General features: G+C 46.7%; 1 protein-coding gene across 2 annotated transcripts in view; it reads right to left on the bottom strand.

Annotated features, from left to right (window-relative positions):
* The window catches only part of SLC9A7 (solute carrier family 9 member A7), a 156,043-nt gene extending 143,574 nt beyond the window's left edge, over positions 1–12,469 (bottom strand). For both annotated transcript variants that reach the window (XM_073614604.1, XM_073614605.1), the window contains exon 1: positions 12,007–12,469. In XM_073614604.1, the coding sequence (XP_073470705.1) occupies positions 12,007–12,238 (232 nt within the window). In that variant the 5' untranslated portion in view covers positions 12,239–12,469. The remainder of the gene's footprint in view (positions 1–12,006) is intronic.
* Positions 12,470–14,172: the final 1,703 nt, after the last annotated feature.

Genomic DNA, 14,172 nt, shown 5'->3' with positions numbered 1-14,172 from the left:
GCAATAACGATTGATGACGATTAATCACGATAACGATTCTTGACGATTAATTGTGCAGCTCTACCTCTTACTCATTTTTCCCCACCATTGTACCTCCCAGCTCATCTGCTCCACTACCTGTCAGTGCAGGTACGGCGTGGGAAATTCTGAAACTGGAATCCATTAGCGTCTCACTGACACTTCAGTGTGTTGCTCTGCTGATGGGAAGGGAGTCGAGTGGCGGCAAAAGAGGCTTCGGGTGCCGCTTGCGGCACCAGTGTCGGGGGGTGCCTGCCCCTGATCTAAGAGGTACAATGGATAGAAAAAGTCTACACACCACTGTTAAAATGTCAGCTTTCTGTGATGTAAAAAAAAAAAAAATATATATATATATATATATATATATATATATATATATATATATATATATATATATATATATATATATATATATATATATATATATATATGAGACAAACATAAATAATTTCAGAACTTTTTCCACCTTGAATGTGACCTATAAACTGTACAACTCAACTGAAAAACAAACTGAAATCTTGTCATCTGTGTGGTATATGTGACGACCATCTCCCGTATTCTTCATATGCTTGGGCTATGGGGTAGAGTGGCAAGACAGAAGCCTTTTCTTACGAAGAAAAGCATTCAAGCCCAGTTACATTTGCAAAAACACATCTGAAGTCTCTCAAAAGCATGTGTGAAAATGTGTTATGGTCTGATGAAAGCAATGAACTTGAACTTTTTGGCCATAATTCCAAAACATATGTTTGGCGCAAAAACACTGCACATCACAAAAAAAAAACACCATACCCACAGTAAAGCATGGTGGTGGCAGCATCATGCCTTGGTGCTGTTTTTCTTCAGCTGGAACAGGGGCCTAAAGCCTCGTACACACTATTGAATTGTTGACCAACAGAACGTCAAACTTTTGTCCGAAGGGCGTGTTCCGGGAACTTGTCTTGCATACAAAACGGTACACAATTGTCAACCAACAAACACGAATGTGACGTACTACGCGGAATCTCACCCTTTGGGCACCTTCTGCTAACGTCGTGTTTGGTGAGCATTGATTCCGAGCATGCGTGTTTGTACTTTGGACTTGTGTACACACAATACGAAAATCTGACAACAGACCGTTGTCCGCCGAAAATTTACTAGACTGCCATCCAACATTTGTTGGCCGAAAATTGGACAACAATTGTCTGAAGGAGCGTACTAACGGTCAGATTTTAGGCAGTCTGTCACCACACAATTTCCTGATGGAAATCTGATTGTGTGTATGAGGCTTTAATCAAGGTAGAGAGAATTATGAATAGTTCCAAATACCCGTCAATATTGGCACAAAACCTTCATGTTCAGCTTTCTAGCAGAAGCCTGAAGAGGAACTTCATCTTTTAGAATGACAATGACCCAAAGCATACATTCAAAATCAACAAAGGAATGGCTTCAACAGAAGCAGATTCAAATTTTGGAATGGCCCAGCCAGAGCCCAGACCTGAATCCGATTGAAAATCTGTGGGGTGATCTGAAGAGAGCTGAGCACAGGAGATGCCCTCACAATCAGACAGATTGTGTTTTTGCAAAGAAAAGTGGGCAAATATTGCCAAGTCAAGATGTGCCATGCTGATAGACTCATACCCAAAAAGACTGAGTGTTGCAATAAAATCAAAAGGTGCTTCAACAAAGTATTAGTTTAAGGGTGTTTACCAGGGGTCTCAAACTCAAATTACCTGAGGGCCAAAGGACAAGTTTTTATATCCCATGGTGGCCGCATGCAAACTTTCAAACTTCAAAAACATTAAACCAGTATATACAGTGGTAGTTACTGCTTGCTACCAATTACTGCCAGATGCTTGGTAGTGTTTTCTTTGCAGTGGCCAGCAGGAACCACAGGTCCGCAGCCATCTCCCAGCAGGAACCACAGCTTGTGAGTCCTGCTGGGAGCTGGCTGTGGACCCTGCTGGCCACTGACCTATGGGTTCTGCTGGCATGTAGGCCATGGCCAGCGGCCAGCAGGACACATAGGCCATGGCCAGCAGGACCCAACAGGTCCTGACAGCTCCCAGCAGGATCCACAGGCCTTGGGCAGCTCCCAGTGTTGAGGGCTATTTTGAGGTTACTGGATTGGCACTGGGGCAGGGTAAATGAGGTGTATGGGGGGGGGGGGGGTGTTAAGAGATAAATGGGATGATCATGTGGGGGTGTCAGGGTCTCTCACTGTGACCCCAGTGATGGGCCGATGGCAGCTGCCAGCTCAGGCTCAGCTTGACAGGTCCTCCTCCTTGCACACCGAGCCAGTGAGTCAGACTCAGCAACGACGGTGTCCAAGAAGGTCCCACTGGGAGTTGTAGTTTGTTTCCTTTTACTAGGCTGGCTGCGCTTGCTGCTCTCCAGACTCCACCCACTGGGTGCAGGGAGCACACAGCCGTGGACTACACTCCCAGAAGCAACAGCGGCGGACGTCACTGACATCAGCTAGCCCCGCCTTCCCGAGTCCACCAGTAAGAAAAAAAAAAAAAAAAAAAACCAAACACACCATCATAAGCAGGCAGCCGTTATACAAAAACCTGCATGGCTGACCAGGAAATGTATCAGTATCCTGGTGGACCAGTCCTGTGGGCCAATTGTAACCACTCCGTGGGCCATAAATGACCCGCGGGCTGGTATTTTAAGACCCCTTAAGCAACCATATCATTTTAGTTTTTTTAGTTTTACTTCCCTCCACCTAAAATATTTCAGTTTGTTGTTCAACTGAGTTGTACAGTTTATAGGTAACATTAAAAGTGGAAAAAGTTCTGAAATTATTTACCTTTGTCTCATTTTTTTACATCACAGAAACCTAACATTTTATCAGGAGTGTGTAGACTCTTTATATCCACTGTATAGCCATGTACCCAAACCACCATACACCTAAAGCAAGGTAACAGGACTAACAAGAAGAACAGGAAGAGAGTGAGCCAATCCAGACATGACTGGAAACGGTCAAGCAACAAACAAAACTGCCTGAAGTGCGTCTCCAATCCAGCACCAGGACTGCAGTTGTGGGTGCGTGAAATAGGATTTGCTGCAGGTCACCACATTCAGGGATCAGCACATGTAGAAGTCATCAGCACTAAACCGCATTGCTATCTTCTACACACCATGAGCACTGCACAGTTACGAAGACACGAACTAACACAGTAAAACCGGTATCGCGACAAGGGCAGGCATAAGACCTCTGCACATACAGATAGTGCTACTGTAGATGACTAACTTAGTACTCCCACAGTGCAAGACAAACTCGTCATACCCAAATGGATCTCTGTGCCCTGAAAGAATTAAAGAATGTGCTACCCAACGCAAATATGCTCGTTTCTAAATTCCTCATTTAATTAGAACTTTATTTTTCATTATATTAAAGTATAACTAAAAAGGGAAAACTTGAAAGCGTTGGGTTTTATGGCTGTGTGTTTCTCCCTTCTTGAATTCACCCTCCCTATCTGTCCTGTTTACCATTATCATTGACGCCTCATGCACACTGGACGTTAAAATAACGTTCTAAAAACGCCAGTAGCTTTGCAGTGAGTTTTTCAACATTTTTGCAATAGCATTTTAAAAAAAATAAATAATAATTTTTTTTTTTTCAATGGATCAAAAACGTTAAAAAATGGTGGTGAGCAGCGTTTATCAGCGTTTGACGTTAGAGCATTTTTACAGGTGAAAAACTCCTCTCAGAACCCACTAGTTTTGGGGGTTTTTTTAAAGCCAAAAACTACTGATAACAGCCTATGTGTGCATTAACACATAAGATAACATAGTGGGGAGTTTGACTGCAGAAAAAAACATCTGAAGCCAAAAACAGTAGCTGTAAAAATGTCCAAAAACATCCAGTGTGCATGAGGCCTGAAAGTAAAAGTAAGTCCCAGATTTGGAGCCCCCAGAAAAGTAATAGAGGGTAAATCTTCCAATAGGGACACTGGCTTTGGTGACCTTGGGGGCTCCAAGGGTTCCCTTAATTTACAGGGATTTACACTCACTTCCTGTTTTGGCTATGGGAAAGGAAGTGAAGGGAAATCTCCCCAATGGGACTCAGAGGACAAAAATAAAATGACAGGGGGCAATAACCCTCCCTTACTGGATCCAAAAGAGGTTTAGCCTATACTGTAGTTTTACTTTAGGCAAACAAATACCTGCTCTATAATAGTAGCATTGGGGAAGAGGGGGATAAAAGCCTAAGACACCAAAATGACAGAAAGAAAGGAGTTGCTAATGGAGCCAGTTCCAGGACCGTATGCATGCTGCGTGCGCACCTGTTCTAGATCAGGGAATAAAGCTGGCTGAAGAAAAACAAAACAAAAAAAAAAAAAAAAAAAAAGAGAAGAAGGATTTCTCCATCTACACAAGCGAGATGGATGGAAGGAATACCATTCTCTGGTAATTTGTGGCATGCCCTGGTCGTTGATGTCACAAGGGTGCGGAGTCACCCAGTGACATCACTTTAGTGGCCTGTAAGCTCAGATAAGGGTTTGGTATGGATTTTGGGTGGGACCTCATGCGTCTCCACCCCCCCCCCCCAAAATTTTTCAATGCCGACAATTCTCTTTACATTCTGCTGTCAGCAGGAACCTCGCTGACAGCTGATGACTCTTTGGTTAAGGATGTGGTGGCCACTCGCTCAACAACCATGACAGTTAGGGCTAATTTACACTTGCTTCGGCTTCAACACACATTAACGGGTACGTTTACACTTGCTTCAAAACAAGGCGTCGGACAGGCTTTGCTAACCAGTTAAGGACCGCCCGCCGCAGATTGGCTCTCCTGGGTGAATCGCCGTCATTGTATGTCGGCCGCTTTAAGACAACTAAGGGGCGCCAGAGCCGATGCGCATGGCCGGCAGCCGCGATGTCCGCCAGCCACCCGTGATCACTCCTGAGAGAGACAGAATGGGGATCTGTCAATGTAAACAGACAGATCCCCATTCTGTCAGGGGAGGATAGACAGATCTGCAGTTCCTAGTGATTAGAAACAGCAATCTGTCTCCTCCTCCAGTCACTATACTGCCCCCACATTTAGAAACAACTCTCTAGAGAACACAAAAAGCTAATCACTGCCATTACTAGTAAAAAAAAAAAAAAGCCATAAATCTATCCCCTATTTTGTAGAAGCCATAACTTGCGCAAACCAATCAACATTCGTTATAATGGTTAGCTTATAGTCCTGTTTACACCTTGCTTTTGCTTCAAAATTAATACCCCATGTAGCTTTAGTGGTGCTTCAAAGTCTCCACAGAAGTCTATGGCAAAGCTCACTTGAAGCCCCACTGAAGCCCCATCGAAGCCTCAAGCAAAGTGTTAAAAGGACTGTAAGCTAACCATTTATTTAGTGACAGAAGCTTTGACTGGCATTGAGAGAGCTTTAACAAAGCGTGTTCAAAGCCTTGTTTTGAAGCAAGTGTAAACTAGCCCTTAGGCGCTTCTAAACTGCCAGTAAAACACTGTGCGCTTTTGAAGAGCTTTTCAGGCGCTTTTGAAGAGCTTTCCATTCATTTCAATGGAGAGGGGCATTTTTTCACCACCCTGCCAGCGCACTGCCCCAATGTGAAAGCATTCATTGATTTTAATTGAAATAGTTTTTCATGAGCTTTTCCGGCGCTTTTTTTAGCGTGAAAGTTCCTGAAAGGCGCCTCAGTGTGAAAGGGGTCTTACTGGTTGTTAACGCCAGCGGCCACCTGGAGTTAATAACTAGTTAAAATCAAACAAATTCTTTAAATATCGCATGCCTGGAGCACTACTTCATTTCCACGTGTTTATTTCCTTTTGAGAATTCACTTTAAAACACTGTTTTATGTGGCATTTACCAAGTGTTTTTGCTTTAAGCAGTAAATGCATCATAAAGCAACAGTAATTTCATATTTTCAGGATCGCATGCGGTATTTGGGAAAACACCTAAATACTGCATGCAATATGCTTTTTGTAAATGGAGCCCATAGTTTTCTGACAGCGGGATTTAAATTGGTGCTGTCAAAATATACTTATTGGCTACAGCGGCTGAACAACAAAAGGTTTTCTTACTAGTTACTTCAACAGAAGTCAATCTAACAGTCGACAACTGCCAAACAGGGATGGCCACACACACATGATCAAAATTTGGCTGGTCCCCGCTGACCTGGTTAAATTCCATCCATCCATGTCCGCCTATTGAGCTCTTGCACACAACAGTAAAAAAAACAAAAAAAATGCCACTTTTTTTTTTACTAATCCAAACACAGATGCACTGCTGTCTATTGCACATGTTCGTATTAAAAGGTGTGTGGTCCACTATCCCCTCCATTGAAGCATTGTTAGCAACATCCTAGCAACAAGGCAGAATGGGACGATGCCATCTCAAGAGTTTTTTGGCCAGGCTTCAGGAAATATGTAAAAGGCCTACACCTAAGGTAAGGGCATTATTTAAATTTTGGTCCAAGCTGCACAGGTGCCCCTTCCATACATAGGCAGTTTTTGGTATAGGTGAATTGAACCTTCAAAAGAGTAAGGTGCCACTGGTGGGCTCTCCATAAACAAATACAAGGTGTGGTTGACACATATGCAATGGCCTTGTGGGAGGGGTAGGGGACATACTTCTACGGAAAATCTCACCAATGGCATTTCAAAGAAATATAAGAAGGCTGTTGATTCAAGACACTGGCACCTTTCCACTGGGTAAAATTAACCTTTAGCTGTAATTGTTTCATGTAATTATCTTGACTACTTTAGATGTCAGTGCAGATCTGCTGCTAGGGAAGAGGAAATGTATTGTGCATTTAGCTCCTGGCTTTTTACATCAGTTTGCTCATTTTTGGTGAAGATGAGCCTTGGGTCAGAGCAGATGTTCCCATCCAATAGCAGCGTCTGCATGACAGGCGCTCATATTTCAGACAACATGCTGTTCAAGGCAGACCATTCCTGTCGAAAACAACCCTGCTGAAATAGGATCCGCCAATAAATATTTAAAGCCACAATAGTCACCATATGTGACGTTTAGCACAAGCTCATGTTCTGCCCAGCAGCAGACAGCTTTACCTGTCAAACATCCACAAAATTGCTATCATTGAAGATTCAGCAGCGGCAGAAACAGAACACTACCCATAGACAGACAATGGTGTTAGAATATTAGTAGATAAGTCTCTGAAATAAATCAAACCGGATATGAAACCACCGGTGTGGTTAGCACAGAGAAGTGGCAGTCAGACTCTACACTGAGTTTGGACTAGTTAGAAGAACGGAATGAATGACGTCTAAGAGATTTACCAGCACAGCCATCTGCTGCTACGGATAAGACAAATGCTAATTTGGTCCATCCCAGCTCCTACATTATGGTCATTATATACAGCTGCCAATTAAAGCCACCCAAAAACTAAAATGGAATATATTGCATTATACCAGTCCTTAGATGTGGTGGCTGCATGCATTCTTTTTTTTTTCCTTTAGGCTTTTTTCCCCCCATGGTGATTCGGTCAGTAAATGTTGTTATTTCTCAACTTCCTTTAACAGACCAAGCTGTCCAGCAAAAGTGGCAGTTTGAGGGTTGAGAGAAACCATTTATAGGGAACCTTCAGAGATTTTTTTTTCCAACTTTCCCTCTATTAAATCTTCTGCTCTTGTTGTTTTAACTTTTGATAGTAAAACATTTTTTTTCTGCCAGTAAATACCTTATACAGCTGGTTAAAAAATGGTTGCAGCCAGACTCAGTGGAGGGAGATTTCTGCAGCATATTTGGCAAGTACAGAATCACAGTATATATAAAATAATATGCAAAGTGGTTGGAGGGAAGCTTTAGAATGGCAAAGATGTTTTTATTACAATTATGTGAGCAGACTACAGTTCCTCTTTAAAGTGATTCTAAATGAAAGATTTTTTTTTGTTTGTTTAAATAACAAACATGTCATACTTATCTGCTCTGTACAATTGTTTTGAATCCTCTTCTTTTTGGGTCTGCCACCTGCGGTCCTAGCTCCTCCCCCTTCCAAGTGCCCCCAATAGCAAATCTATTGCTATGGAGGCACTCCCAAGCCGTGCTCTGTGTGGCCATTCACACACACAGCCTGGCTCAGCCCCGCACACTCTCTTCATTGGCTCACTGGCTGTGACTGACAGCAGCACGGGGCAATGGCTCCCACTGCTGTGTGAGCCAATGAGGGGGAAAAGACCTGGGAGAGCCACTGCGCTCAGGCACATCGCTGGATCGAGATGGGGCTCAAGTGTAAGGGGGGGCTATACCCAGAAGGTTTTTTACCTTAAAGTATAACAAAAGGCAAAACTTTTTTTTTGTTTTGTGTTGGACAGAGTAGAGATGGAATAGAATGCTTCCCAGTTTTTATTGCTGCCTGTGCCTCCGTTAAGGAGATTCACCCACTCAATTTATCCTGTTTACCATGATTATTGAAAGTAATAGAAAATCCCAAACTTTGGGTTGTCCTCAGAAAAGTAATAGAGGGGAGATCTTAAATGGGGACACTAGCTCTGTGACCTGGGGGTCCCCCAATGGATTCCCATAATATGCAGGGATTTCCTCTCACTTCCTGTTATAACCCTCTCTTGCTCTATGCAAAATGAAAAAATAAAATTTTGCCTACAGTTCTAATTTAATGCATTAAAGTAAAAAACCTTGAGCCTTTAGAACCACTTTAAAAGTGGTTGTATACCCCTTTTTTACCTACAGGTAAGCCAGCAATAAGGCTTACCTGTAAGTAAAATATCTCCTAAACCTACATGATTTAGGAGATATTCACCCTGCATGCAGCAGCTATCAGCAGCGCATGCGCAGTGAAGGTCCAGAGTATCGTGACGGATCTTGCCAGAACGGAGGACTCCTGCGTGCATGCGCAGGAGTGATGTCGTTGTGGCTCCGGCCACTCACAGTAACGGAGCCGCAAACCCGCAACAAACGCCGAGGGGAAACTGTCAGCTCCCTCCTAAGACAACAGATTTGTTACTGGCTGGATCACAAAGTAATAAAAAAAAAAAACGAAAAAATAAAACTAATGCAGCCACCACATTTAAGGATTGGTAAACTGCAAGAGACATTTTTGTTTCTAGATTTGATACTGTGTTAAAGTGACACTATAAATAATAATCACATTCAGGTAAGCATTCCTCCAAAGTTTCTTCTCTTTTGCTGCTGTGATCTGACTTCCTGTTAGAAGGTGGCTACGCTCATTCTCCATGGCCCCAGCGTACGTAGGAATGCATTCTTGCTCACTCCTGAGATGGATTATGTACTATGGGATTTGTAGTGTGCATAGAACACTGTATATGACCACAACAAACAGACGTGATGGGGAAAAGGAGAGGGTTGGGTTCTCATGTAGGATATCACATGGAAGCAGTAAATCATATTCCAGAAAAATGCATTACAGGGCCATTAACTAGTGGATGTGTACAGATTATTTTTTTGGAGAATAAGGATACAATTTAGTATCACTTTAACCACTAACCTCCCGCCCTATTGCAGATTGACATCTGCAATGTGGCTCTATTATCCTGACTGGGCGTCATATGACGTAAAGCAATATAAGCTGCTTGTGCGCGGCGATTGGTGGTGCTGTGTGCCACTCTAACACACCGCATCTCCAATCGTGGTAAAGAGCCTATGATGTAGGCTCTTAACCAGGTGATCACAGCGGCAACCGGGAAGTACCAGTAAACAGCTTTCCTCGATTCGCGCTAACAGAGAGAGTCAGCCAGTGGCTCTTCTGACAGAGGGGGTTCTGCGCTGATAATCAGCACATGGATTATCAGCGCAGCCCCATCAGAGGTGCCCACCAAAATGACAACCAGTGCCCATCAGTAATAACTGTCAGTGTCACCTATCAGTCCTGCATTTAAGTGCCTCCTCATCAGCAAAGAAGAAAACAGAATTGCAGGGGCCAAGAACAACGACTTGAGTCCAGGAACTAGGGGAGGGAGGGGGTCACCCATTACCCACCCACAGCCCAGGAACAAGAGGAGCACCCATTACCCACCCACAGCCCAGGAACAAGAGGAGCACCCATTACCCACCCACAGCCCAGGAACAAGAGGAGCACCCATTACCCACCCACAGCCCAGGAACAAGAGGAGCACCCATTACCCACCCACAGCCCAGGAACAAGAGGAGCACCCATTACCCACCCACAGCCCAGGAACGGGGGGGGGGGGCACTTATTACCTACCCTCCCACAGCTCAGGAAGGGGCACCTATCACCCACCTACAGCCCAGGAAGGGGCACCTATCCCCCACCGCCCAGGAACAAGGGGGGGGCACCTATCACCCAGGAACAAGGGGGGGGGCACCTATCACCCAGGAACAAGGGGGGGGGCACCTATCACCCAGGAACAAGGGGGGGGGGGCACCTATCACCCAGGAACAAGGGGGGGGGGGGCACCTATCACCCAGGAACAAGGGGGGGGGGGCACCTATCACCCAGGAACAAGGGGGGGGGGCACCTATCACCCAGGAACAAGGGGGGGGGCACCTATCACCCAGGAACAAGGGGGGGGCACCTATCACCCAGGAACAAGGGGGGGGGCACCTATCACCCAGGAACAAGGGGGGGGGCACCTATCACCCAGGAACAAGGGGGGGGGGGGGCACCTATCACCCAGGAACAAGGGGGGGCACCTATCACCCAGGAACAAGGGGGGGCACCTATCACCCAGGAACAAGGGGGGGGCACCTATCACCCAGGAACAAGGGGGGGGGCACCTATCACCCAGGAACAAGGGGGGGGGGGCACCTATCACCCAGGAACAGGGGGGGGGCACCTATCACCCAGGAACAGGGGGGGGGCACCTATCACCCAGGAACAAGGGGGGGGGGGCACCTATCACCCAGGAACAAGGGGGGGGGGCACCTATCACCCAGGAACAAGGGGGGGGGGCACCTATCACCCAGGAACAAGGGGGGGGGGCACCTATCACCCAGGAACAAGGGGGGGGGGCACCTATCACCCAGGAACAAGGGGGGGGGCACCTATCACCCAGGAACAAGGGGGGGGGCACCTATCACCCAGGAACAAGGGGGGGGGGCACCTATCACCCAGGAACAAGGGGGGGGGCACCTATCACCCAGGAACAAGGGGGGGGCACCTATCACCCAGGAACAAGGGGGGGGGCACCTATCACCCAGGAACAAGGGGGGGGGCACCTATCACCCAGGAACAAGGGGGGGGGGGGCACCTATCACCCAGGAACAAGGGGGGGGGGCACCTATCACCCAGGAACAAGGGGGGGGGGCACCTATCACCCAGGAACAAGGGGGGGGGCACCTATCACCCAGGAACAAGGGGGGGGCACCTATCACCCAGGAACAAGGGGGGGGGCACCTATCACCCAGGAACAAGGGGGGGGCACCCATCACCCAGGAACAAGGGGGGGGGGCACCCATCACCCAGGAACAAGGGGGGGGGGGCACCCATCACCCAGGAACAAGGGGGGGGGGCACCCATCACCCAGGAACAAGGGGGGGGGGGCACCCATCACCCAGGAACAAGGGGGGGGGGCACCCATCACCCAGGAACAAGGGGGGGGGCACCCATCACCCAGGAACAAGGGGGGGGCACCCATCACCCAGGAACAAGGGGGGGGGGCACCTATCACCCAGGAACAAGGGGGGGGATCCTATCACCCAGGAACAAGGGGGGGGATCCTATCACCCAGAACAAGGGGGGGGCACCTATCACCCAGGAACAAGGGGGGGGCACCTATCACCCAGGAACAAGGGGGGGGGGGGCACCTATCACCCAGGAACAAGGGGGGGGGGCACCTATCACCCAGGAACAAGGGGGGGGCACCTATCACCCAGGAACAAGGGGGGGGGGCACCTATCACCCAGGAACAAGGGGGGGGCACCTATCACCCAGGAACAAGGGGGGGGCACCTATCACCCAGGAACAAGGGGGGGGCACCTATCACCCAGGAACAAGGGGCACACCTTCCCCCGCACTCATCCCATACAGAGATGTCAGGGTCACCGCTGTACATCTCCCATATGAATGTCATTGTGTCTCACCATAAATCATGGCCAGCCCCGTCTCATGCAGAAAACGAGCCCGCCTGTGTTTGAAGAGCCATATGGTGAGGATAGTTAGGGTGAGGAGCAGGATGAATGTCAGCAGGCTCACACTGTCCTGTCTATGGCTCTCCTCAGCCTCCTTCTCTGTAGCGATCTCCTCCATGGCGCCGTCCTCAGCCCGGGTCCAGCCGGGGATCCATGGGATCAGAACATAGAGGAGGAGGTGCATGCTTCTCGCTCCTTATCCCTCACTCAGACCTACGCACACCGGCTCTTATCTATTGCTCAGCAGACACAGCACTCGTTATTCTTCCTCCTCCGCCTCCCGCTGATGATGACAATTACACGGATCTCCAATGCGCAGAATCCCCCCTCATAATGCTACGGACACCGCTACGCTTCCCTACAGCGAGCTGCACTGCACAGCACGAGACACCACGGCTCCGCCCACCGACACGCCCCCAACGGGGGGGGGGGGGGGCAGGCGTGACTCTGAATGTCTCATTAGACTGAGGCTCTGCCTTGTAATCAGAAGATCACAAGGGTACTATGCAAGACCCCGATTCATCCATCCATGTCTATCTGTCTCTCTACAAGGCAACATATTTCTTTTCACACATATCCAAATCTGCATTTTTTGCAAGATTTTACCAGGCATTTTCTTGTACTTTTTGTTTACATGTGAAAATCATTTTTTTTACTAGAAAATTAATTAGATTCTTCAAAAAATGATATCGTTTTTTTAAAGCAGAGGCCCTAGAGAATAAATTGATGGGTTTTTCTATTTTTTTATGTCACACGGCGATATTTCATACTCAATTTCAGTAAAAAATTTAAATAATTCAAATTTGAATGCAAAAAAACACAATACATAACCCATTTTTTTTTCTGTAAGATATAAAAGATGATGTCACCATGAGTAAATAGATACCAAACATGTCACAGTGGCTGGGGGGAACAGGTATGCTGTCATGGGGGGGGTGGAGGGGGGCTTAGCAACACGTCACAGCCTTAAGCTGAGTTCACACTATAGTGATGTCAGACATAGCATGGGATTCGCACTAGATTGCTATACAGATCACATGCAATGTCTTTGCAATGCAAATTCGGCCATACAGATTGTATGGCTGAATTTGCATCACATTCGGACCAAAACGGTGCAGGACTCTTTTTTTGGTGCACACTGGAATGTGAATGTGAACATCCATGAGATCTGATTCCGGCACCATTTCACAGTTCTCATTGTGATCTGCGAACCGATCTGGGATTGTCATTAACTTTGTATTGACACCCGCAGCGGATCAAATAGGGCAATGTGAACTGCCTGCAAGAGACAAGCGATGCGGGAACCCACACAGGAATTGCGCTGGTTCCCGCATATGTGTGAATCCAGCCTTAACATGTTACATGCAATATGTTCCTAAAGGTGAACTTATCCTTTAACCGCTTGCCAACTGATGAACGATGATGTACATTGGCAGAATGGCATGACTGCGCAAATGGGCTTATCCGTACGTTTCTCCATGATTGTAGGTTAGCGGGCACGCACGCCGTGGAGCATGCCCACGGATCCCGCGGACTCGATGTTCGCCAGTGGCCCGCGATCGTGGCACAGAGAGGCAGAACGGGGAGATGCCTATGTAAACAAGGCATTTCCCTGTTCTGCCTAGCAACATGACAGGGATCTACTGATCCGAGCGATCGAGAGCAGTGATCTGTCATGTTCTAGTGAGCCCATCCCCCCTACAGTTAGAACATACTGAGGGAACACACTTAACCCCTTGATCGCCCCCTAGTGTTTAACTTCTTCCCTGCCAGTGACATTTATACAGTAATCAGTGGCTATTTTTAGTTCTGATCGCTGTATAAATGTCAATGGTCCCAAAATAGGTGTCAAAAGTGTCCGATGTGTCCGCCGCAATGTCACAGTCACAATAAAAAAATCGCAGATCGCCACTATTACTAATAAAAAAAATAATAAAAATGCCATAAATCAATACCCTATTTTGTAGATGCGATAACTTTTGCGCAAACCAATCAATATACGCTCGTTGCAATTTTTTTACCAAAAATATGTAGAAGAATACGTATCGGCCTAAACTGAGGAAGAAAATCGTTTTTTAATATATTTTTTGGGGATATTTATTATAGCAAAAAGTAAAA

Source organism: Aquarana catesbeiana, linkage group LG02 (genome assembly GCF_042186555.1).
Source record: "Aquarana catesbeiana isolate 2022-GZ linkage group LG02, ASM4218655v1, whole genome shotgun sequence".
NCBI classification, from domain to species: Eukaryota; Metazoa; Chordata; class Amphibia; order Anura; family Ranidae; genus Aquarana; species Aquarana catesbeiana.
Note: the sequence above shows the minus strand (reverse complement) of the source record. Positions and strands in the feature narration are given on the sequence as shown.